This window comes from Melozone crissalis, unplaced genomic scaffold (assembly GCF_028551555.1).
Source record: "Melozone crissalis strain CALT ecotype California unplaced genomic scaffold, PUWL_Pcris_2 ptg000108l_1, whole genome shotgun sequence".
Classification (NCBI taxonomy): Eukaryota; Metazoa; Chordata; class Aves; order Passeriformes; family Passerellidae; genus Melozone; species Melozone crissalis.
In genome coordinates, this window is record NW_026535885.1 from 482,517 (window position 1) to 506,956 (window position 24,440).

At 60.1% G+C, this 24,440-nt stretch overlaps 4 protein-coding genes across 5 annotated transcripts; 3 read left to right on the plus strand and 1 right to left on the minus strand.

The window, feature by feature from the left end:
- Nucleotides 1–229: 229 nt before the first annotated feature.
- Nucleotides 230–8,435, minus strand: NUDC (nuclear distribution C, dynein complex regulator). Of its 2 annotated transcripts, XM_054292318.1 has the most exons (9): nt 8,289–8,435; nt 7,205–7,282; nt 4,977–5,189; nt 4,628–4,711; nt 4,139–4,252; nt 3,544–3,738; nt 2,879–2,962; nt 2,671–2,789; nt 230–1,075 (listed from the first exon to the last, which is right to left on the minus strand). In XM_054292318.1, exons 1-9 carry the CDS (start codon nt 8,382–8,384, stop codon nt 1,024–1,026), a joined length of 1,035 nt encoding a protein of 344 aa, XP_054148293.1. In that variant the 5' UTR covers nt 8,385–8,435; the 3' UTR covers nt 230–1,023. The 2 variants fall into 2 exon arrangements, with proteins under 2 accessions (XP_054148293.1, XP_054148292.1); XM_054292317.1 differs by lacking the exon at nt 8,289–8,435 and having other exon boundaries at nt 7,205–7,450.
- A 1,324-nt stretch (nt 8,436–9,759) lies between these two features.
- Nucleotides 9,760–11,071, plus strand: NR0B2 (nuclear receptor subfamily 0 group B member 2). The gene is made up of 2 exons (XM_054292195.1): nt 9,760–10,276; nt 10,800–11,071. Exons 1-2 carry the CDS (start codon nt 9,760–9,762, stop codon nt 11,069–11,071), a joined length of 789 nt encoding a protein of 262 aa, XP_054148170.1.
- Nucleotides 11,072–13,439: 2,368 nt separating this feature from the next.
- Nucleotides 13,440–17,894, plus strand: GPATCH3 (G-patch domain containing 3). The gene is made up of 7 exons (XM_054292353.1): nt 13,440–13,797; nt 13,962–14,368; nt 15,979–16,153; nt 16,553–16,612; nt 16,862–16,983; nt 17,097–17,224; nt 17,558–17,894. The coding sequence occupies exons 1-7, from the start codon at nt 13,440–13,442 to the stop codon at nt 17,775–17,777; spliced, it is 1,470 nt and encodes a 489-aa protein (XP_054148328.1). The 3' UTR covers nt 17,778–17,894.
- Nucleotides 17,895–18,754: 860 nt separating this feature from the next.
- On the plus strand, nt 18,755–24,199 carry GPN2 (GPN-loop GTPase 2). The gene is made up of 6 exons (XM_054292312.1): nt 18,755–18,790; nt 19,292–19,736; nt 21,674–21,830; nt 22,084–22,244; nt 23,044–23,174; nt 23,624–24,199. The coding sequence occupies exons 2-6, from the start codon at nt 19,320–19,322 to the stop codon at nt 23,694–23,696; spliced, it is 939 nt and encodes a 312-aa protein (XP_054148287.1). The 5' UTR covers nt 18,755–18,790; nt 19,292–19,319; the 3' UTR covers nt 23,697–24,199.
- Nucleotides 24,200–24,440: the final 241 nt, after the last annotated feature.

The following is a 24,440-nucleotide window of genomic DNA, read 5'->3' on the forward strand; positions in this document are numbered from 1 at the left end:
GAGGGAGGGAGAGACCGTCAGTCCAGAGCTGGGAGCGCGAGAGGGATTCCCAGGCAGCTGCAGAGAGCACGGGCACAGCACCCCGGCACCCTCCCTTCCCCCTCCCAGCCTGGATCCTGGCATCCCTCCCTTCTCCTTCCCAGCCTGGACCCCTGGCATCCCTCCCTTGTCCCTCCCAGCCTGGATCCCTGATCCCTTCTGCCAGAGAAACCACACACTCTGCCTGGGATATTCCACTTGTTTTCCTTTATGTTGCACTGCAGTTTCAACAAAGACAGAACATGCAGAGTGATGCCACTCGTCAGCGGGAGCTCGCACAGCCAGAGGGGAGAGGCTCATGGGGAAGAGGCAGGAGACACTCCCAGCAACAACAGCATCCCCAACGCCCCCAACATCCTCCCCACCCACAGCCACAGAGCCCCAACCTCTCCTGGCTCCAGGACAGCAGCCTGACCCTCCATCTGTGCTGGGAGCCCGGGGTGCTCCAGCTGTCCCACTTGTGGCACAAACAGGAGCAGCAGCAAGGAGAAGCAGGGTCTGTCTCCATTGCAATAGCTGTGCTTTCCAACTGCTGTTCTCCCTTGCCAAGAAGGCAGGGAAAGATTTGTTTTACAAAATAAACTGACCCTTGTTTTCACAGGAGAGCAGGAGGGAGCAGAACTCAGGAGTTCCTGTGCCGGTGGCAAAGAGCGGACGAGCAGCTCGGAGCAGCCCAGGGAAGCGAAGCAATACCTCAAGGGTTTGTCCCAAAACCTCTCAGGTCTGGCTCTCTCAGCCCCAACACCCTTCTGGCTCTAGCCCTCCTCCTCTCCTCACTGCCTTTGGGAGCTGTGGCAGGCGGCTCTGTCTGGAGCTGCTCTGGGGCCTCTGCTGCCAGGACACCCAGGGTGGCTGGGCAGGGCCCTCCTGCAAGCTCGGGTGGGGGATGCTGAAGTTTAACTTGCCCAAGGTGAGGAATATCCAACCATACATTTCCTGCCCCATTCAAGGGGCTGACTGAAAGAGGGGGGGAAGGGGGACAGCTCAGTTGAATTTAGCCTTTGAAAAGTCCATTTCTGGATGCTGTTCCATGAACCTGCAAGGAAAACAAAGACAGGAGTTTGGGTGAGTCAGCAAAGCCAAGCAGCTCAGTTTGGGGAGGGGAGGGTCCCTGCTTCCTGCACTCTGGAGCTCTGCTGAGCTCCCTGGGACACATTCCCTGGATTTTCCCTACAAACACCTTTTCCTCGGGTCAGTGGGAGCAGCATTCCTGCCAGGTCAGCAAGCCCAGGCGCACGGGACCTGTTAATTATCAAACACTCACCCTCAGTGCTGCCTCGGGCTGCACACGTAGCAGCCACCACAGATTGTGGGGCACAGGGGAGATGGTGAAGGCAGATTAGGGCTGGCAGCTTTACTGGAATATGGGCAGTATCCCCAGTGCTCTGACAGCAAAATCTCAGGGAGGACACGACCAGAGGGATCTGGTTTCACACCAGGTGAAATCTGATTTCAAATGTACTGCAGTCCCAGCAGAGGGAATAATCACAGAATAGTGTGGGTTGGAAGAGACTTTAAAGATAATCTTGTTCCAACCCCCTGCCATGGACAGGGACACCTTCCAGGGGTTATCTGGACTCACTGGCACATCAGGAAGTTGTGAGGGCAGTGCCCTGTGCCCAGGAGTGCCCAGTGCACACAGAGGCTGCTCTGCTCTGCTCCCCGAGGGACACAGCACATCACAGCCCTGTGGAGGCCTCACACACCCTGCAAGGCAGGGCAGCTTGGTCTCCTCTGTGTTCCCACCTCAGGGTTTCCCTGGAACGCCCCCACAGCGTTTCCACTTCCAGGCCATCTGTGCTGCGAGGATCCTGTCCTTGTCTGGCAGCCAGGACAGCTCCCCTGGCAGACACCAGTGCCCACATGGGTGTCACTGAGCCACCTTTGCCCTGGACAAAGTCTAAACTTCCTCTCCATCCTCTGCCAGCTTCCAGAGCACCAAACAAGAGGCCCTGCCAGCGAGGTGTCCTGCACGTGCCCTCCCAGAGCAGAGGGTGCTTCCCATCCCACTGACACCAGGGCAGCCTGGTCCCTGCTCTGCTCACACCCCACTCAGCTCACAGAGAAGCTTCTGGCACGAGAGATGAGGCCAAGGGAGGCAAGGAGTCAGGTCAGCCACAGCAATCCTTCACCCAGAGATAAGGTGTGGGGCTGCACTTGCTGAAGAAGCTGTGTGACCCAGAATTGCCTCCACACCTTCCCAGATGGCCTTGGGAGCTCCAGGAATCATTTCCCTGCCACAGTGCACTTATGCCAAACAAGGCAATAAAGCCATAAAAGTGGCTTGGGGACAACTGTCTGGAGGGAAGAGGGAGGGGTGATTAGCTGGCTACCGAGGGAGATTAGACACCAATCAAGACCATGGTAAAGTTCAGCAGAGATGGCACCTCCAGCTCCAAACGTGCCTTCTGGACTTGAAATCAGCAGATTAGGGCAATTCCAGAGCTAGGCTATTCCCAGATTTCCTCACTGGGCTTTCTACCCCCACAGGCCTTTACAGACACTGGTGGTTGGCCAACAATACAGAGATGTGCAGAGGTGAGCATGGCTGGGACTGAAGGCCAAGCTGCTGCTCCCTTATTTGTGCCAGAGAGGGAGGCAAAGCCAAGCAAAGGAATGAGCTGCACCCACTTTTTCAAAATATCCTGCTTCTTCTGCTCATCAGAGGTGGGCAAGCCCATGGACTTCTGTCGCTGGTCATACATCATCTTCTCCACCATGCTGCGAGTTTCGCTGTCCAGGTCTGACAACTGAAAGCAAGATCCACATTGGAACACCTCTGGGCTCAGCTGAGGTAACTCCTGAGCAGGCTCTGTCCCTTAAAACAAACAATTCTTACCTTTGAGTTCTCTGGATTGATTTTCTTGGTGTTGATTTCTGGGTCTGTGGAGACCAGTTTGTTCCACCATTCCATTTTGTTGATCTAGAGGACGAAGAAGCAAAACCAGTTTATCTTTCTTGGACTTGTTCTAGGGTTTTTAAGTCTCAGTCACAGGAAAAAAAATTATGGAATCAAACTCTATTTGACAGTTTTCTAAATAGCAGTAAAATCTGAACATAGATAAAGGGTATTTTTGTTTCAAATTACTTTAGGCAAACTAAATTTTCACAGCTGGGAGATCTGAGAGAATGTCAGATGTCCCATTTGGCACGACATAAATGGGATTACAACAAACCAGCTGGAGAGGCCCAGAGGGGACACAAGGAGGGACACAAGGAGGTCTGCCCCTGGATTTTCACGTCACTAACAGATGTCAAAACACACTAAAGACAACATTAAAATGACTGATTTCCTTCCAGCTTTTTCTGAACTGCTGAGAATTACACTGGGTGTCCTGGAATAGCACAAAATTAGGCTGAAGATGGAGGAACTTAAACCAGGCAGAACTGGTTGTGCTGCCAGTGTGCCCAGGACACCAGGGTGGCCCTGTTTCAGCTGAGGCCCAGAAGAGGCTGAAGAGGCTGAGGGCCAGGTCTGCCCCTGCCCAGCCCCTCCTGCTGTACCTTCTCCAGGTGCACAGTGACTGTTTTGCCATCCTCGATGAGCCAGGAGCTCTCCTCCACCTTGACCTCGTTGAAGAGCTCCCCGTCAATGACAGGAGGGTGGCCCTTGAGGCCCACCTTGAGGCGGCGTCTCTGGATATCCACCACCACATCCTTGCCCTTCAGCCTGAAGCTCACCTTGAAGGGCACAGCCAGCTGCAGCAAAAAGGAGCAGATCTGAGCAGCTGGGCAGGGAAAGTCCTCCTCACCCCGCCGTGCTGCTGCTCCAGGCCTTCCTGCCTTGGTTTCACCAGAGCCAGGCAGAGCAGGGACTCTTCTCCTTGAGGTACTGAGTGAGCAGGAGGTGAAAGGAAAGGACCATAAAAAGGGAAGCAGATTTCGATGCCTGGTTAAAACAAGACCAAAAGCTGAAAAACCAGAGCTCCTGGGAATTTTACTGAGTTACCAAGCTCTCTGCCAGCTATTGAAACATTGCTGTTTCCAACAAACTTCCAGAGGCAACTGGGACACAGGGAAATGGCTTCACCTCTTACCAGCACCTGCTTTTATTCCCTGTCTCAGATTCCTCAGATCCTGGCCATAAAGCACAACTTACATCCAATTCTGAGAGAGTCTGTGTCCATCTGTAATTTGGAAGGTCAGCTCCATTGCCAGAGTTGGGCTTAAGTTTTCCTTTATCCTTCTCATCTTCCTCTTCATCATCTGTTCCCTGAGCAATCCAAGATAAAGAATAAAGCTCTTCCAGTTTCCATTGTAACAACAGCTCTTTGGTTTTATAAGGATTGCAGGTCAGTTGTTTGTATTTTATATCCACTTAAATTTAGCTCCATAATTAATAGCTGCTTCTGGTAAAACATGACTACAAAAAAACCCCCACACTGTACTGGCACATTTAGGAATTTGCTGTGCATTTTTAAAGCCAAATTTTCTGATTTGTATTTTCAAAGTGTGTATTTTGGACAGGGCTTGGAGCAGCCTGGTGTAGTGGAAGGTGTCACAGCAGAGGGTGGAACGGGATGAGCTTTAAGGTCCCTTCCAACCCAAACCATTTTATGCATCTGAAGTATTTCCAGACGAGTTTTACCTGTTTGTTGGAATCTGAAGATTCACCTTCCTCCTCCGAGGGCTTCACTGGGACACTGTTACCCTGCCCTTGTGCCTCTTTCTTCTGTTTGGAAAGAGAAGAGCAGGAACACGCTCAGCTGAGAGCTGGCACTTTGTGTCACCTCCTGAGCTGGCACTAGATGGCCTCAGCCCTTCAGCTCCAGCTGAAGAGCACCCACTTTGAAAAGAGGGAATTTTCAGCCCTTAGGAAGGTTAGGGGGAGGTTAGCAAAGAGGTACTGCCAAGGGAAGAACAAGCGTGAGCCGCTCTAGCCCCTCGCAGCCGCGGGGAGCACAGAACTGCAGCTGCAGTACCTGCTGGGCCCTCACCTGGTTGATCTCCAGCTGCAGCCTCTCTGCCTCCTCGTCGGTGAGCTCCTTGATGCGCGGCTCTCCGGGCTGCTCCCTGTCCCTGTCCCTGTCCCGGGCCAGGCGCGCCGCTCGCTCGGCCTTCTCGCGCCGCTCGGCCTCCTGCCGCGCCTTCTTCTCCCGCCGCTCCTTCTGAGCCAGCTTGTTGTGGTGGCTGAAGGCCTCTGTGATCAGCTGAGGACAGGGCACGGGGGGTCAAACACCATCCACCTCGCACCTGAACCCCCACACGGGGTCAAACACCACCCACTTCACTCATAAACCGATCCCACTTGTTCTCCCGAGGAGCACAGAAAAATCTGCTGAGTCACACGGATGTTGGGAATCTTCCTTTCATCTTTGCTCAATTTTTTGGACTCACAATCTAGAGATTTTTCAATTTAAAAAGCAGAGGAGGAAGTGAAAAGGGAGGAAAAGGGGAAAATTTGAAGTATTTAAATGTAGTCCTTCCTAGTTATGCAGGAAGTATGTTTCCAGGAGATAACAGTGAAATAAAATCCTCCACTAATTTTGTCCTTTGTGCAATTCCAACAGGATGAGCTGATGTCCAACCCAGCCACCTGAAGCTACTCCACACCTCCAGGACAGCTGGACACACTAGATCCAGCTTCTTTACCTACTTCTGACCTTTCTGTGGGCTTTTCTCCAGATGGAGCCCGATTTGGAGTGCCGTGATTTGGAGGAGAAACGCTTGAAGCCCTTGTTTTTACACTGAGGGGTGAGTTCCTCCACACACCCTTTGTTTCAGCCCTGCTCCCAGGTCTCTGGAGGTTGTTGTGACTCTGGGAGTCAATCCCAAGGTCTGGCTGCCAAGGGAAAGCTGAGTACACAGGCAGGGAGCCAGAGCACTGCCCCAGGCTCGATAAGGCCAGGGCTGCTGTGCACAGCAGCACGTAGGTGAGCTGGGGTCTGCCCCAGAAGCAACAGGGACACATCCTCAGATGGGAATAATCACAGGAGGAACTTTTATTTATTGAAACATACCCCAGGAGTTTCAGGGAGGGAGGGAAATCCAGAGCCTTTCCAAGCAAACTGCAGTTTGTAAGCAAGCACTGAGTGTTTCTGCCTGGCTTTAGGAGCAAGGATTGTTTACACAGCAGCACGTAGGTGAGCTGAGGTCTGCCCCAGAAAATAAATAACAGGGACAGATCCTCAGACAGGACTCACAGGGGGAACTTTTATTTATTTTTATATATATATATATATATATATCCCAGGAGTTTCAGGGTTGGGGGAAAATCCAGAGCCTTTTCCAAGCAAAGTGCAGTTTGTAAGCAAGCACTGAGTGTTTCTGCTTGGCTTTACAACCAAGGACTGTTTATACAGCTTGGCCCCAGTGTCTCCGGGAGTACAGAATGCAAGCTGTGCATCCCCCAGGATGTCCCACCTGGGTGAGGAAACCACCTGCAGTGCCTGAGCTTGTCCCTGTCACTGCCCACACCCCGAGCCTGCTGAAACAGCCCCCAAAACACACAATGACCTTCCCACCCTCTCCTGTCTCCTGCATGCCAAGGGCTCAGCAGGGCTGGGGAAGCAGCTCCTTCCCTGTTTGTGGTGTTCCTGTGGTGGCAGAGCACAATAAAGCATTGTGACAGATGCCAGCACTGCCAAGGACAGCAGCCAGGCACCTCTGAGCTCAGGTGGGATCACACAGCCCCCAGGAACGGGGGACATCTGCTCTCTATTCCATAAAAAGTGACAGTGGGGTTCACCTTTCTTTCTTTCTTTCAGAGAATCACAGATGTTTTGGGCTGAAAGGACCTTAAAGCCCTCCAGCTGCAGCAAGGGCTCCCTGCAGGAGAGGGGATGCTCAGCTCGGCCAAGGGGCAGCTGCGTGTGCAGAGCCCTGGACTTTGTGTTTTTCCTGGCTGAGCAAACAAGGTAACACAGGGGGTTATCACCGGCTGTGTCACTGCTGTGTCAGTGTGTCTGGCAGGTTTGCTTTCCAAACTAGCCTTTGGCCAGAGCCTGGCAAGAAACCTGCACTGAGGCACCAGCCAGCAGGGAATTAATTGGGTGCTCCTCACCTGACAGGGGCAGCTCTGGGTCTCCTTCCTTCCCTCGGGAGCTGCTGGTGCCCACGTGCACCCAGATGCTGGCAGCTGTTCAGGCAGGGGAGCCCTGGCACGGCACACACACGGCTGGGATGGAAGGGGGAAGAGCTAAAGGCCTGCAGGTTTATTGTTTACCTTCTCTGCTACTCCGTCCTCTCCCCCGGTGAAGAAATCTGTCTTCCTCCTCAGGAAGCTGAAGAAGGTGTTCACGAGCTGGGGAACAGGGTGGGAAGAGAGGGAGCAGTGAGGCCAGGGCACTGAAAGGCACCTCGTGTCCCTGGAGCAGCCTTGATCCTTTGTCCTCCCTATCTGTGGCTGTGCCAGCAGGGCCCTGGAGCCAGCCCCGTGAGCTCTGCCTCCAGAACACCCAGCTGGGCACATCCAGCCCGGATTCCTGCACAGAGGGCTTGGAGGGCTTTGCTTTAAGGCAGCAGCTTATTCCCAGCTCCTGCTCCCACACCCCAGGCAGGAACGGATTTATGCATGCATACATATCCCATACATATATATACACCCATCCATACATATATATACACCCATAGCATGTTTTGCTTCTTTGCACACCTAAAAGCATGCAAACTCCTTGTTTCTACAGCTGCCAGGGACCACTGATGCATGAACCAGGAGCTCCAAACCCCGTCTGGAAACCCACATTCTCCTTGAGCTTGGCTGATCTTTATTTCCCAGGAATCCCGTCCCGTGGGGGTTTCACTCCGAGGTTTTGCCACATGAGGGGCTGTTACAGGAGCGTTTTTAATGAATTTTTGAGTGGGATGTGGGCGCGATGTTCCCACACCCTCCAGCCCTGGTGCCGGTCAGGACCGGGATCCCGGAGCCCGCAGCCGGTGGGACCGGGGCGGGTGAGCAGATCCCGAGCACGGGGGGATGCCCCGATCACGGCCAGGCCTCGCGCGGCTGTGCCGGGAGGGTGACCGGGGCAGGTCGATGCTGCCCCGTGGTGCTGTGCCCCATCACCGGCACTGCCGCGCACCCGGAGCCTTCCCGGAGCACCGGGGCCGGGCTGCGAGGCCGCGCCGGGGGCGCTTCATTAACATCGCACTCATTAACGAGCGGGCCCGGCCGTTATCGCCGCTCCGGGAGCGGCGCACGTGCGGGCCCTGCTCCACGTGCCGGGGCGGGGCCCGAGGAGGCCGGGCCGCTCCCCGCTCGCTCCTCCGCTCCCGCCCGCCCTCCCCGCGCCCGCTGCCGGCGGCGCTACCTCGCGCACGCCGCCCTGGTGCTGCTGGGCCATGGCGAGCAGCATCCCGTCGAAGCGGTCCTCCTGCTCCGCCGCCTCCTCCGCGCTCAGCCCCATCGCGCCGCCGCTCCCGCACCGGGCCGCCGCCGGAACCGGAACCGGCGCCCACGGAAGCGCGAGGCCCTCCCCGCCCGCCAATCCCAGCGCGCCGCCGCGCCGCCCTCTTCGCTGATTGGTCCGGACGGCTGTCAATCTCGCGGGGAAGGGAGGGCCGCGCTCTGCGGCGGGGTTGTCATGGCGACGGGCCGGGCGGGCCGCGGGGCGCGGGGCGCGGGAAGGGCCCGGCGCGGGCCTGGCCCGTCCTGCCGGGGAGCCGGGGCCGGAGGGGCCCCCTGAGCCTCCTTTGCTGAGCCTTCCTGCTCCCTCAGCCGCTCCTGGGCCCCACCCCTTCCCAGCTCCGAGCCCTTCCCTGGACTGCTCAATGTCTGTCTGTGTTTGCAGTGAGGGGCCCACACTGGGCCAGGGCCTGAGTGCCGGGCCCCCCAACAACCATTGCCCACTTTGGCTCATGGTCAGCTGCTGTCCACCAGCCCCTCTGGGTCCCTTTCCACTGGGATAATACAGGAATTCTGGCCTTTTTCCCTTACTTTTCTCTCATTCTGCAGATGGGAGCGTTTTCCCTTTCCCAGCCCTGTGTTTCCTCTGAGATACACAATCCCTGGCCCATGTTTCCACTAGGAAAATACCAGAATTTTGGTCCTTTTTCCTTACTTTTCTCTCATTCTGCGAATGGGAGTGTTTTCCCTTTCCCAGCCCTCTGAGAGACACGACACATGGACCATGTTTCCACTAGGACAATTATGAGAATTTTGACTTTTTTCCCTTACTTTTCTCTCATTCTGCACATGGCAGCGTTTTCCCTTTCCAGCCCTCTGACAGACCCGACCCCTGGGCCCATCACAGCCTGGCGGTTCACCGGGTTTCTCTTCCTGCACCACAACAAGCGGCTCCCGAGCAAGGCCAGGCAAACAGCTGCTGATAACACAACTTCCAGGTTGCTGCTGCCAAGGCCGGGTGCCGAGGCTGTTGAACGCCGGGCTCAGACGAGCTCCCCGTGTTTGTCTGTGAACCCTGGCAGCGACAGCTGCTCGATGGGGCCTCGGTGCCATGGTACAGCCTGGGCTAATGACTCTGTTTATCCTGTTTGGGTAATCCTGATAAGGCCACACAACCCCTCCCCGCCGATTCATTGAGAAAAACGGCCGTTGACCGCGCCTGGCCCGGCCAATCCGCCCAGCAGCCACGGGGTTGGTCGGCTGGTTTAATGAGGGCCGCTTAATCAGGCCGGTCAAGGCTGCCGAGGGGTGTTCACCGTGTCCCGGCCTTATAAGAGCTGGCTGGCTCAGCCAGGGGCCGGCAGGACAGGGACGATCCAGGCCGGGACTCGTTCTGGAAGGGATTTTGCGTCTCTCTTGAAGGAGCCGGCAGAGCCATGAGCTCCGGCGTGGACGCGGGCTGCGAGCGGTGCCGGTGCCGCGGCAAGGAGCGGCAGCCCGCCATCCTGTACACGCTGCTGAGCCGGGAGCTGCGGCCGCGGCAGCGGTGCCCGTGCCGGCAGCGCCGCGCCGTGTGCCTGCGCACGCCGCAGCTCACCTGCCGCGCCGCCTCGCACGTGCTGCTCAAGACCGTCAGCTTCGTCAAGAACGTGGCCGCCTTCCGCCTGCTGCCGCGCGAGGACCAGCTGCTGCTGCTGGACGGCTGCTGGGTGCCGCTCTTCCTGCTGGGGCTGGTGCAGGAGATGGTGACCTTCGAGGTGACGGAGGCGCCGGCGCCCAGCATGCTCAAGAAGATCCTGCTCAGCGGGCAGAGCAAGGGGCAGGAGCCCGAGGGGGCGCAGCCCACGCTGGCGGCCGTGCAGAGGCTGCAGGGCTGCCTCAACAGCTTCTGGAGGCTGGACCTGAGCCCCAGCGAGTTCACCTACCTGAGGGGAGCCATCCTCTTCAATCCAGGTGAGTGCCAGGCCCTCGTGGCTCTGCTGGCCCCCGCTGGCAGCTGGGCACAGAATCACAGCGTCCCAGAGCCACAGAGGCTGGAAAAGATCTCCAAAACCATGGAGTGCACCCTGTGCCACTCCCCATCAGCCCAGAGCACTGAGTGCCAGGGACAGGGATAGGAGCCCCACCACCTTCCCAGGTGAACACATCTCATGTCCTGCAGATGCTCAGAGATGGGCAGGTGTGAGAGCAGAGAGGGCTGGTCACCTTTTCCCTAACTCTGGCCGTTCCCAAATGCACCGGGAAGCAGGAAGGGAGGATGTCACAACCTCTGCCCGCCCTGCGGACAATGAATCCTGGATTGCTTTGCTTTTAGAGCACGACTTTCCCTGTTAGGCGCTGTCTCTGCTTCACCCAGCATCCCTAGAACAGCGGTGCCTCTCCAGCGCCGTGTGAGGAACGGGGAGGGGTGGGAACCGGAGAAGCCTGTCTCTGTGGGCCATCCCTGACCTTTCTCTCTCTGTGCTGTCTCCTGCAGACATCCCGGGGCTGCGGGCCGCCCTGTACATCGAGAGCCTGCAGCGGGAAGCGCAACGGGCGCTGCAGGAGCTGCCGCACCCCGAGCACCGCCAGCGCTTCCCGCACACCCTGCGCCTCGCCGCCTCGCTGGGCTCCGTGCCCGCCGCCCTGGTCACGGCGCTCTTCTTCCGACCCGTCATCGGCGACGCGGCCATGGGCGAGCTGCTGGCCGAGATGCTCTTCGAGGCGTCGGGCTGGCCGCGGGCGCCCTGGCTGCCGCTGGCCCGCTGAGCCGGGACAGGAACGCTCCGGACCTGCGGGATCTCCGTGTGCCCCTGGAGCTCCGGACCTGTGGGATCTCCGTGTGCCCAGGCTGGAGGATCCCTGTGGGATCTCTGTGTGCCCAGGCTGTGGGATCCCTGCAGGATCTCTCTCTGTGTGCCCAGGCTGTGGGATCCCTGCAGGATCTCCCTCTGTGTGCCCAGGCTGTGGGATCCCTGCAGGATCTCTGTGTGCCCAGGCTGTGGGATCCCTGCAGGATCTCTGTGTGCCCAGGCTGTGGGATCCCTGCAGGATCTCTGTGTGCCCAGGCTGTGGGATCCCTGCAGGATCTCTCTCTGTGTGCCCAGGCTGTGGGATCCCTGCAGGATCTCTCTCTGTGTGCCCAGGCTGTGGGATCCCTGCAGGATCTCTGTGTGCCCAGGCTGTGGGATCCCTGCAGGATCTCTCTCTGTGTGCCCAGGCTGTGGGATCCCTGCAGGATCTCTGTGTGCCCAGGCTGTGGGATCCCTGCAGGATCTCTCTCTGTGTGCCCAGGCTGTGGGATCCCTGCAGGATCTCTGTGTGCCCAGGCTGTGGGATCCCTGCAGGATCTCTCTCTGTGTGCCCAGGCTGTGGGATCCCTGCAGGATCTCCCTCCGTGTGCCCAGGCTGTGGGATCCCTGCAGGATCTCTGTGTGCCCAGGCTGTGGGATCCCTGCAGGATCTCTGTGTACCCAGGCTGTGGGATCCCTGCAGGATCTCTCTCTGTGTGCCCAGGCTGTGGGATCCCTGCAGGATCTCCCTCCGTGTGCCCAGGCTGTGGGATCCCTGCAGGATCTCTGTGTACCCAGGCTGTGGGATCCCTGCAGGATCTCTCTCTGTGTGCCCAGGCTGTGGGATCCCTGCAGGATCTCTGTGTGCCCAGGCTGTGGGATCCCTGCAGGATCTCTGTGTACCCAGGCTGTGGGATCCCTGCAGGATCTCTCTCTGTGTGCCCAGGCTGTGGGATCCCTGCAGGATCTCCCTCCGTGTGCCCAGGCTGTGGGATCCCTGCAGGATCTCTGTGTGCCCAGGCTGTGGGATCCCTGCAGGATCTCTCTCTGTGTGCCCAGGCTGTGGGATCCCTGCAGGATCTCCCTCCGTGTGCCCAGGCTGTGGGATCCCTGCAGGATCTCTCTCTGTGTGCCCAGGCTGTGGGATCCCTGCAGGATCTCTGTGTGCCCAGGCTGGAGCAGCCCTGCCGAGGCAGCTGAGGCTCAGCAGGCTCACAGCAGCTCCTGCTCCCCCTGAGCTTCTCTCCAGCCCGGACAGTGTGAGTGAGCAAAGGGTTTCCTGCCCTGCTCCCGGTTTTTGCTCATCTTGCTGTGAGCTCCGAGCAGTGAGGGTTGTGCTCAGCTTGATGCCACGGTGGGATCCTCAGTGAGATCATTGACTGAGGGATGATTATAAAATTAGCTCTGGGTCTGGCTTCCGTGCTTGGACTCTTAGAAATGCTCAGGACATTTCTTCAGGGAAAAAGCCAGAGTGTTAAATCCTACAGGGTGGACAGACTCACCCCTCTTTTCCTGAGATTCTCTCTTTCCTCCCTAATTCCATGAAATGCAACAGGATTAAGAGCACTTGGCAGCGCCTAAACCTACTGCACCTCCTGTGGGGCTCTGGGCTTTCCTGTCTGTGTGAAAAGTCAAACCCAAGCAGAGCTGGTTTAGTGGGAGAACCAAACCTCCCTCCCTGGAGACAGAGCCAGGTGCACACCTGGAAAACTCGCTCCTCCTGCCTCCAGCAGCTGAGGTGGCAGTATTTTATGTGTACATTTGTGTGGTTTGTATATAAGATGCAATAAATTATTTTTTTTAATAAAATGTTTGCTGGTTTGGAACACAGTGGTGCCTTTTTAGCAACGGTGTTGAATTTGGGGTGGGCAGAAAAAAAAATGCAGGCATGGAAAAGATAGAATGGAATAAAGAGGGATAGTCTCTCTGGCAATGCAGACAGGGGACTGAACAGGGGGGGACAAGGCCAGAGAGCCCTGGTATGGGGTGAGAAGGGCAGCCCGGAGACCCCCTGAGACCCCCGGGGCTGTGACCCAAAGACTGAGACACCCCAGGGGTCTGGCCAAGCCCTGCTGCCCCCCGGGCCTGTTAAACCCCCCTCAATGGGGGATCTTGGTCCTCAATCCCTGTGACCCCTCCAGGGTCTCCCTGTGACCCCCCAGCCCCTGTGATCCCCCAGTGTCCCTGTCCCCACCCCTGTGACCTCCCAAGGACGCCCCGCCTGCCGTGCGCTCTCTCGCCACAAGGCGGCGCCCTTCACACGCTGCGCGCAACGTCATCACTGCACGCGCAACGTCATCACCGCGCGCAACGTCATCACAGCGCGCCAGCACCGGCGGGCCAAGATGGCGGCGCCCAGCGGTACCGGCGGCGATGGCGGCGATGGCGGCGCGGCCCGGTACTGCCTGGTGAGCGGCATCCCGGCCGCGCTCCGCTCCGCGCAGCTCCGCGCCTACTTCAGCCAGTTCCTGGAGGCCGGCGGCTTCCTCTGCTTCCACTACCGGCACCGCCCCGAGCGCCCGCCAGCGGCCGGCGGCGGCGGGGCCTCGGCGCCGCGCACCTGCTGCTGCCTGGTGTCCGTGCGGCCCGGCCGTGCCCGCCGCTTCGTCCGCATGTACTCGGGCAAGCGCTGGCTCGGGCCCGACGGCGCCGCGCTGCCCGGCCGCTGCCTCATCCGCAGGGTCCGCCTGAGCGCCGGGACAGGTACGGGCGGGACCCTGGGGCACCGGGTGGTTAAAGCTCCTCCTGGGGCTTCCCTAACGCGTTAAATCTGCTCCGAGGCAGGAGGAGCCCGTGTGGGCTCTGCTTATCCTCCGCCTACTCGTGAGCGCCTCACAGCCCCCCTTGTCCCCTCGTTGTCCCCGCAGGCCCGGAGGCTCCCCCCAGCCCGGCCGGGGCTGCCGCCGGCCCGGCGGTCACGGAGGCGGAGCTGCGGCGGCTGCCCGAGCTGAACCCGCCCTCGTTCATGCCCCGCGGGAACGTGGGCACCCCCCTGGGCGTGTTCCTGGAGCTGATCCGCGCCTGCCGCCTGCCCCCCCGCGTCATCTCCCGCCTGCAGCTGGATTTTCCCAGGACGGGCTCCTCCCGCAGGTATGGGAACGTGCCCTTCCAGTACCCGGGCACCGACACCGTGCCCGAGGAGGAGCGAGTCTACACGGCTGCGGGGGATGAGATCACCGAGGGAGATGAGCCCGTGGCGCTGACTCAGCCTGCCCAGCCCCAGGAGGATGAGGAGGGGCAGCAGCAGGAGGAAGAGGAGTCAAACTCCGATGACGTAAGTGGAACATTCCAGCACCATCCTGTGGGCTGGGCTGTGGGAGCTGTGAGGGCAGATTCCATCTCTGAGCTCATTTTTCACCTCTTAGTTGGATAAGTGGCGTGTTAGAACCAGCTTTGAAATAGGATTGATCACCCCTTGGTGCACTGAGCCCCTCGGGGCAGGGACAGGGGCCCTGAGCCCCCAGAACTGCTCAGGGGGGTCATAGGGGTTTATCCCAAAGGCTCTGATCTGAGCAGAGGGGAGGCTGGTGCTGCCCAGCAGGTCCTGCCCTGCTCCCTGGCAGATGGGGTGGCAGAGGCTGGGTTGTGTCCCTGCTCCATCCCGTTGCTGTGCTGGGATGACGTGCAGAGCTGCACAGAGGGCTGACCTCGGCTGCTGCTGCACTGGGGGTTAGTCACTCTGGGGACATGGCTTCAGTGACAAAGGCTCCTGGAGAGCGGGCAGGGCAGGAGCCATCCCAGCCCTGTCCCTGGCAGACGCCTGTCTGGCCTGTTCTCCCAGAGCTCTGTCATTGCAGATCCCCAGGCCAGCCATTCCCATCCTCTGCTGCGCCAGAATTAGCTCAGATGCCAAATCTCTGCTGCAGCTGCACCCCATTCTGTTCTCCTGCCAGCGTGGGGCACAGGGACGCTTTGTTCCCTCCTTTTCCCAGCTTTTTATTCAACCTTTCCTCCTGCAGACTGAACAGACCCCTGCAGCTGTTTCTCCCGGGCTGTTCCTGGCTCTGCAGCCATTCTTGTGGCTGGGCAGTGGCCGTGCCCAGGACGGGGCTGGCAGCTCTATGGCTGTGCCAGGAGCTGCTTCCTGGAGCCCACGCAATCTCCAGGGATCGGCTGCAGTGGAATGAGCTCCCTGCTGTGCTGACTGAGGTCCAGCAGCCCTGCTCCTTACATGGGCATCAGCTGGGGCTGGGGCTGCTCTGGGATGGCTCCTGCTGAGCTGGCAGGGCTCTGAGTCAGGGATGAGCTCATCCCTCGTGTTGGGGCCTGAGCAGGGCTGCCCCAGGGGAGGGCGGTGGGACCGGGCAGGGAGCAGGAGAGGGCTCAGCTGCTGTCCCCAGCTGTATCCCAGACTGTGCTGTGTCCCCAGCTGTATCCCAGACTGTGCTGTGTCCCCAGCTCCATCCCAGACTGTGCTGTGTCCCCAGCTCCATCCCAGATTGTCCTTGCAGGACAGGGACACGTGTGAGGGGGGGGATGTGCTGTGTCCCCCTGCTCCATCCTGGGCCATGCTGGTGTCCCCTTTAGGACAATGACACATGTGAGGAGGGGGCTGTGCAGTGTCCCAGCCCCATCCCACACCCTGCTGTCCCCCACAGGACAATGACACGTGCGAGGAGGGGGCTGTGCAGTGTCCCACTCCCATCTCCTGCCATGCTGTCCCCTTTAGGACAATGACACGTGTGAGATGGGGGCTATGCAGTGTCCCCAGCCCCATCCCACGCCCTGCTGTCCCCCACAGGACAATGACATGTGCAAGGAGGGGGCTGTGCAGTGTCCCCAGCCCCATCCCACACCCTGCTGTCCCCCACAGGACAATGACACGTGTGAGATGGGGGCTATGCAGTGTCCCCAGCCCCATCCCACCCCTGCTGTCCCCCACAGGACAATGACACGTGCGAGGAGTGGCAGCGGCACGCAGCGCTGCACGAGGACGTGACGCAGCAGGAGCGGCTGCGCGAGCGCCTCTTCGAGGAGGAGATCGAGCTCAAGTGGGAGAAGGGCGGCTCCGGCCTCGTGTTCTACACGGATGCCCAGTTCTGGCAGGAGCAGGACGGAGGTGACCCTGCTGTTTGTGCCAGCTGGAGCGCCCAGCACCGTGCCCTGGCTGCTGAGCCCTCCCTCGGGCACAGAGCTGAGACCCCCTTGGTGCTGCTGGCAGCCCCTTGGGTGGGCAGTGGGTCTCTAAGGCCATTTCCTCTGTGCTGGCACTGCTGAGGCACCACCCTGAGTGCAGAGCTGTGTCCAGGGACATGGAGGGGCTGGGGAGTGCCCAGGGCAGGGGCTGAGCTGGGCAGGGGCTCAGCTGGAGCAAAGGAGGCTCAGGAGGCCCTTGTGGCTCTGCACAGCTCCTGACAGGAGGGGACAGCCGGGAGGGTCAGGCTCTGCTCCAGGGAACAGGGAAAGAGCTGCCCTGTGCCAGAGCTCACCCAAAGTGCTGCTTCCCTTCTCTTGGCAGACTTTGACGAGCAGACAGCCGACGACTGGGACGTGGACATGAGCATCTACTACGACAAAGGTATGAGAGCTGAGCCACCCTCCCCAGGGGAACCAGAGAACTTCTGACCGTGCACAATTCAGGAGCTCTTTGTCATTCTTTGAAAGCACCCAGGCTGTCAGTGAACCTGAAACTGTGTTTTTCTGGTCTGGCAGCAAGGCTTGCCAAAAAGAACAGGTTCTGCCTCCTGTGCTGGTGCTCTGGGGAGCACGCTGTGGTGCCCAGGCTGGCAGGGCTGGGCTGTGCTGACTGTGGCTGCTTTGTCCCCAGATGGAGGGGACAAGGACGCCCGGGACTCGGTGCAGATGTGGCTGGAGCAGCGGCTCCGGGCCGGGCTGGAGGATGGCTCTGTGTCGGGGCAGCACATCGGCACCTTCGAGAGGCACACCAAGGTGGGAGAGCTCTGCCTGCCTCTCAGGAGGGGCAGGAGGAGAGGGATTGGCTGTGGGAAGATGAGGGTGGGATTTGCCCAGCAAGCCTGTGATGGTTTTCTCCTCTCTCCCAGGGCTTTGGCAGGAAGGTCCTGGAGCAGCAGGGCTGGACAGAGGGGCTGGGCCTGGGCAGCAGCAACTCTGGCATGGCTGAAGCTCTGGACAACGAGGGTCAGAACCCCCGGTGCAAGAGGGGGCTGGGGTGAGTTCCCAAGAGCCCTCCCAGCCCCTGTTCCCCCCTGTGCCCAGGCTCACAGCACTGAGGAGCTGCAAAGGGCTGTGCCAGGGGTGATCCCTGCACAGCTGGGCAGTTCCACAGCCTCCACAGCCGAACAGGCTGCTCCTCCTGAAAGCTGGGGCTCCTTGATGGAGCAGGGCTGGAGCCTCTGGGAGCTGTCCCTGCCCATGGCACAGGGTGCAACTGGGTGGGTTTAAGGTCCCTTCCAGCCCAAACCATTCCAGGAAAGGAGCTGGGAAGCTCAGGGATGCCTGATGGCCTCTGCAGCTCCCTCCAAACCTTCCTGCTTCCCTGCAGGTACCACGGGGAGAAGCTGCCAACCTTTGTGAGGAGGAAGAAGCCCCGTGGTGACAGCTCTGTTGTCATCTCCACCATCTACGATGAGCCTGAGCCCCAGGACATGGGTGACCAGCTGCTGAGGCGCCAGCCCCTCACGGCCATGAAGTACAGACAGGACATGGCCTTTGTCCGAGCGTCCCAGCCCGCCCTGGGCAGCCTCAGGGCCCAGCCACGCTGAGCAGGGACTGTCACAGCCTTTCTCCTGCTCCCCAGGCCAGGCGGGCTCCTGGCCTGAGTGTAAGCAGGGTGGTTTTGTATTTATTTTTAGTAAAAATATAGATTTGTAATTAAAATCTCCACAGTGGGTTTTTTTCTATCAAATGAAAGGAAGTGGTGTTCTGTGTGAATGGAGAAGGATTTAGGGTGATTAACACTTACATTCGTGCTGGGATCAACCGAATGTGTGCGTTGGTGAGGCTGAGGAAGCAGAACTCAGCCTGGGAGGCAGGGAAGGACAAGTACAGGCAGGGCAGGGTAACTCCTTCCCTGCCCGAGCGTTCCTGGGGTGTGGCTGTCCCGCTCTGGCAGGGATGAAAGGCTGGTCCTGCCGGCCTGCAGGGGGATTCTCTGCCTTCCCTGTGGCTCTGGTAGCGGGTGCTTTCCAGGCTGCTCTGCCCTGTTCTCCAGGCACTGGCACAGGGGACAGCTCTGTCCCACTGACCCAGTGCTGGCAGGCCAGGCCCTGTGTGACTTCCTGAAGGGCTGAAGGGGGAAAATGCAGGGAGGAATTCCTCCTTATACCTGCCAGGAGGGTGTGGCCACCTGGGAGAAGGCTGAGAGTGGGCATTAGGAAGAATTTATTCACAGAATGGGGGATTAGATTTAGGAACAGGCTGCACAGGCAGCCAGGTTGTGCAGTCACTGTCCCCAGAGATGTTTAAGGAAAAACTGGGTGTGGCACTCAGCGCCATGGTGGTGTTTGGTCAGAGCTAGGGCTCGATGGTCTTAGAGGCCTTTTCCAACCCAATTTATTCTGTGATTTGTTAAAAAGCGGGGCTGGGGCGGTGCTGGAGGGACAAGAGCCGGCGCCGGGACTCGAACCCGCGACCCTTGCCGTGACCGAGTCCCGGGCAGGGCTGCGCGTCCCCCCGGCCGCCAGGGGGCGCTGTGGGAGCGGCGGCCGCTCCGCGCCCGGAACGCGGCGCTCGGGGCCCGCGGGCACCCGGACCCACCGCGGGGGCACCGGCGGCGGTGAGCGGCCTGCGGGACCGAGGTGGGGAATACCGGGATAACGGGGACATAACCGGGACTGGGGAGGGATAACGGGGATGGGAGGGATAACAGGGATGGGGGAGGGATAACCGGGATAGCGGGGGGAAACCGGGACAAGGGGGATAACCGGGATGGGGGGGGGGGTATAACCGGGGATGAAGCGGACTGGGCAAGGACGGGAGATGGGAGGGAGAAAGCGGGAGCGGGGAAGGAGGGTCGTGACGGAGAAGAGGGAGCACGAGGGAAACTCGGGAACAAATGGGGTGGTGGGGATAAATGGGCCCTATAAACACAGATCATGCCTTCAATGGGATGTTGTTCCCTCGATTAGACCCTGTCCCTGTAAACACAGATCAGACCTCACTTGGGCACTGTCCCTGCTTCTCCCCTCTATCAGAGCCCGTCCCTATGAACACAGACCCTCACTGGGGCACTGTCCGTGTGTCCCCTGTGTCAGAGCCTGTCCCCGTGTCCCCGCAGCCCGGCAGCAGCAGGAGGATGACCCAGCATGGCTGAGGAGAGCCGGCCCAGCTCGCTGGCCTTTGGCCAGGTGGTGATCGGCCCCCCGGGCTCGGGGAAGAGCACCTACTGCCAGGCCATGCGGGAGTTCCTGGCGCGGCTGGGCCGCCCCGTGGCCGTGGTGAACCTGGACCCTGCCAACGAGGCCCTGCCCGGGCCCTGCGCCCTGGACATCGGCGAGCTGGTCACCCTGCCCGACGTGATGGGCAGCCTGGGGCTGGGCCCCAACGGGGGGCTGCTCTACTGCATGGAGTACCTGGAGGCCAACGCCGACTGGCTGCGGGAGCGGCTGCGGGCGCTGCGCGGGCACTACCTGCTCTTCGACTGCCCCGGGCAGGTGGAGCTCTACACCCACCACCAGGCCCTCAAGAACGTCTTGGCCCAGCTGGCCAAGTGGAATTTCAGGGTAGGGATGGGCTGGGGGAGCCGCAGGCAGCTCCACAGCCCTGGGGCTGGGGGGGCTCGTGGCTGCTGCCTTCAGGAGGTTTGTGGGCTTTAGGTGACGTGGCTTTATCAGGGAAGGAGGGGAATTTTGCCCTGTTTTATACTAGGAGAGATTGGCAAAAGAATGGCCTGTCAGGGCTTTTAGTGGGAGCAGGAGCACAGATTTCTTCCTCACACTTCACACAGAATCCCAGAATGTGTTGGGTTGGAGTGGAGCTCAAAGCCCGTCTCGTTCCAGTCCATTCCATGGGCAGGGACACCTTGCAGAGAACCCCAGGCTGTCCTTGAGCACTCCCAGGGCTGGGCAGGAGTGTGTCCTGCTGTGCTGCAGGATCCTCCCCCAGCCCAGGGGGGTTTCAGCAGGGTGGGTTCTGTGTGTGCCGGGAGCCTGGGCACTGCCCTGAGGAATGCAGGGGCCGTGCCAGGCCCTGCTGCAGCCCCAGCAGAGCCCTGCAGCCCCAGCACAACCCCTGCAGCCCCAGCAGAGCCCTGCAGCCCCAGCAGAGCCCCTGCAGCCCCAGCACAGCCCTGCAGCCCCAGCAGAGCCCTGCAGCCCCAGCACAGCCCTGCAGCCCCAGCAGAGCCCCTGCAGCCCCAGCAGAGCCCCTGCAGCCCCAGCACAGCCCTGCAGCCCCAGCACAGCCCCTGCAGCCCCAGCAGAGCCCCTGCAGCCCCAGCAGAGCCCTGCAGCCCCAGCAGAGCCCTGCAGCCCCAGCAGAGCCCCTGCAGCCCCAGCAGAGCCCTGCAGCCCCAGCACAGCCCTGCAGCCCCAGGAGAGCCCTGCAGCCCCAGCACAGCCCTGCAGCCCCAGCAGAGCCCTGCAGCCCCAGCACAGCCCTGCAGCCCCAGCAGAGCCCTGCAGCCCCAGCACAGCCCCTGCAGCCCCAGCACAGCCCTGCAGCCCCAGCACAGCCCTGCAGCCCCAGCACAGCCCCTGCAGCCCCAGCACAGCCCTGCAGCCCCAGCAGAGCCCTGCAGCCCCAGCACAGCCCTGCAGCCCCAGCACAGCCCTGCAGCCCCAGCAGGGCCCTGCAGCCCCAGCACAACCCCTGCAGCCCCAGCACAGCCCTGCAGCCCCAGCAGAGCCCCTGCAGCCCCAGCAGGGCCCTGCAGCCCCAGCACAGCCCTGGAGCCCCAGCACAGCCCTGCAGCCCCAGCACAACCCCTGCAGCCCCAGCAGGGCCCTGCAGCCCCAGCACAGCCCTGCAGCCCCAGCAGGGCCCTGCAGCAGCCCTGGGCCGGGCTCTGGGCTCTTGCACAACGGGAGCTGCAGGTGGGAGCAGCCCCGAGCTGCTGACGCTGCGCTTGCTCTGCGGCGGGGCTGCACCACCAACTGCAAACCCTGCGTGCTCTGAGCAAGAAGGGCAGCTTCATTTGCCTGGGAATGTCACTGGGAATCTGCACATTAGAGCTTATTTTCATTGGGGCGAGTGGACACGGGACTGGAGTTGCTAAAATGAGACCTGTGCAGGGCTGGTCCTGCTCTGCCTGGGAGCCCCAGACTGGCTGGGCTCTGCTGCTGTGACTCAGCCCCAGAGCCCTGACTTGGAGTGACTTCCTCAGCTCTGGGACCGCATCGTTACAGCCACACAAAACCCAGGGAATCAAAGTGCTCGTTAGTGCAATTATTAATTATTAGTGCCAACCGCAGGGGACTCTCCCAGCAGAAGGTGGTGAGCTGCAGGTACTGCTGCTGGCACGGGGGGGGGCTTTGGCTCCCCTCTGACCCAAGCCAGGATTCTCTGGTGCTGTTTAGTGGGCAGGAGGTGGGAGCTCATTCCCCAGGAGGTGCAGCCAGGCCTGGGCAGGTTCTCCTGTGCCCCTTCCAGGCTGTGCCACGGGCAGGGTGGGCTGCTCACGGGGCAAGAGCACCTCTGACTGTGTCCCTTCACTGCCCAGCTGGCTGCCGTGCACCTGGTGGACTCCCACTACTGCACAGACCCCGGCAAGTTCATCTCCGTGCTCTGCACCTCGCTGTCCACCATGCTGCACGTGGAGCTGCCCCACGTCAACGTCCTCTCCAAGATGGACCTGATCGAGCACTACGGGAAACTGGGTGAGGATCTGCTGACCACAGCCTGCTCTGGGGGAAAAGGGAGCTCTCACCTCAGCTCTTCTGGCTCCTTCCACATGCAGGGGGGCTCAGAGCTCCATTCTGGCCTTGCACATGGAATTTGAGGGGCAGGGGAGTGGAATTGGGGTGCCAGGTGCGAATCAGCTGTGTGAGAATGGGGCTGGGTGGGGAACTGCAGATCCCACTGTGCTCCTCAGCTGCCAGCCTGCCCTCAGAGCTCCCTGTCGCCCTGCAGCTTTCAACCTGGATTATTACACCGAGGTGCTGGACCTCTCTTACCTCGTGGACCACTTGGCCTCCGATCCCTTCTTCAGGAATTTCCGCCGCCTCAACGAGAAGCTGGTGGAGGTGATTGAGGACTACAGCCTGGTGTCCTTCGTGCCCCTCAACGTCCAGGTGGGCCAGCAGCAGGGAGCAGGGAGCCCTGCATGTGCTGCAGCTGCTTTTTGTGTGCTCAGAGCCACGGGGCTGCAAACCTCAGCTCTGGAGAGACTCGGGGAAAGCAGGAGAGCACAGCCAGATTGTAAATGATCTGTGGCAGCCAAAGGAAAGAAAAAGGCTGAGGGGCTACCTGGGCCTTGTGTCCTGGGGTGGGCAATCCAGGCTCCCCCTTCCTTCAGCTCTTCTGGCCTGCATTTCCAGCCTGGGCTGAGGGTCACCTAAAGCCCTGTTAAATTAGGGAGCAGCGAATAATGAGAAGGGGGAGGGAGGGAGGGCTGGAAATGCCCTTCATCAGGCAGTTGGCAGAAGTGTCAGCAGGCAAATGGGCTGGGGGAAGGTGATGAAAGGGAATGAGAGGGTGGAGGGCCAGTGACAGTGTCCCTGTTTGTCCCTGTTGGTGTCCCCGTTGGTGTCCCTCTTGGTGTCCCTGTTTGTCCCTGTTTGTCCCCGTTGGTGTCCCTGTTTGGTGTCCCTCTTGGTGTCCCTGTTTGTCCCCGTTGGTGTCCCTGTTTGGTGTCCCTCTTGGTGTCCCTGTTTGTCCGTGTTTGTCCCCATTGGTGTCCCCGGCCCTCGGGCGCTGTCAGGTGGCCCCACGGGGCCCAGGCCAGCGTGGAGAGGGAGGGAGGGAGCTGCTGCTGCAGGCTGTGGGGAGCAGCAGGCACAGGAGCTCTCTGGTGCAGGACAAGCGGAGCATGGGGCAGCTGCTGCAGGCTGTGGGGAGCAGCAGGCACAGGAGCTCTCTCGTGTTGTGCAGGACAAGCAGAGCATGAGGCAGGTGCTGCAGGCTGTGGACAAGGCCAATGGATATTCCTTCGGGGAGCGGGAGCAGCGCAGCCTGCAGGCGCTCATGTCGGCGGCTGTGGGCGCCGACTTCCACTTCTCCTCGTATCCTCTCTGCTGCTGGGCTCCATTTCCCTGTCCCTGGGGGACAGAGGCTGAATCTGCAGGCCCGGGTTCATCATCTGGAGGGTGACACACACTTGGGGAGTGGGGTGTGCTCAGCCCAGCCCGGGGCAGACTCCTGTCCCCACCAAACCCCCCAAAGGTTGGGAATTCATACTGTGAACTTGTCAGGAACCTTTTGACTACTTTCCTCTCTCTCACCTTCCCTTGGGTGGATCTTTCCTTCTCCTTCAACCATACAATTGATTCTCCTGGACTTGTCAGGCCTGGGATCAGGGAGAGCCAGAAGCAGCTCAGGTGATGCTGCCTCTTCCCGATGGCCTTGGGGCTAATCTGAGGCTGGGCTGGTTCCTCGCTGGGAACTTCAGAGCTCCTGCAGAAGGGAGTGTTTGAGCCCAGCCCCTCGTTTTCCTTAATTACTGCGTTATCAGCACCCTGGCAGTGCAGGAGAAGTATGTGCAATCTCAGGACAAAGCTGTGGAAGAGGAGGTGATGGATCTGTGACACGCCCTTCCCCGGCTCCTCTGTTTTCACACCTCTCCTTTTCCTACCCGGAGCTTCGGCTGTGACTCAGAGCCACTGGAAACCTTTCCAGGCAGCGTCTGGACCCTCTCTGGGTGGGTTTGACCCCCTGAGCTTCAGGCCTCCTGCCCAGAGCAGGGCTTTGGCAGAAGGGAGGTGGCCGAGGGTCTTCCCTTAGGAACAGAGAGATTGAGCCAGGGAAGGCAGGGAGAGCAAGGAAAAGCAGCGAGATAAGGTTTCCCCCATCATGACCAAGACAGATCCAGAGAAGAAAAACCAGCAGGAGCTGCCCGGTGTGCAGTGAGAGTGGAGGCAGCAGGCCTGGGTGTGCTGCAGGAGGAGCGTGCAGGGGCCCCACACTCCCGGCAGAATCCAGGCCAGCACGCCTCCACGCCGTCCCGAGGACAGAAAGATGTTTGTTTTTCTTTTTCTTAGAAATAATGATGGACTCTTTCTTAATAAAACGCTCCTCGGTCTCACTTTCATCTTGGAGTTTGCTGAAGCTGAGTAAATAAAGGCAGGAGCGCTGTGGAGCCCGAGGCCAAAGGGCCTGTGCCCTGTGCCCTGCTGGGAGCAGGCTCAGCCTGGCAGGGCTGGGGGCAGCAGGCTGGGCACAGCTCCTGCCCCGTCCAGGGCACACACACAGAGTGCCAGCTCGGCTCCTTTGGGCTGAGAAAGCCCCTGTGTGACTCAGCTCGTGGTTTGCATCTCGGGCCTTTCCCAGGA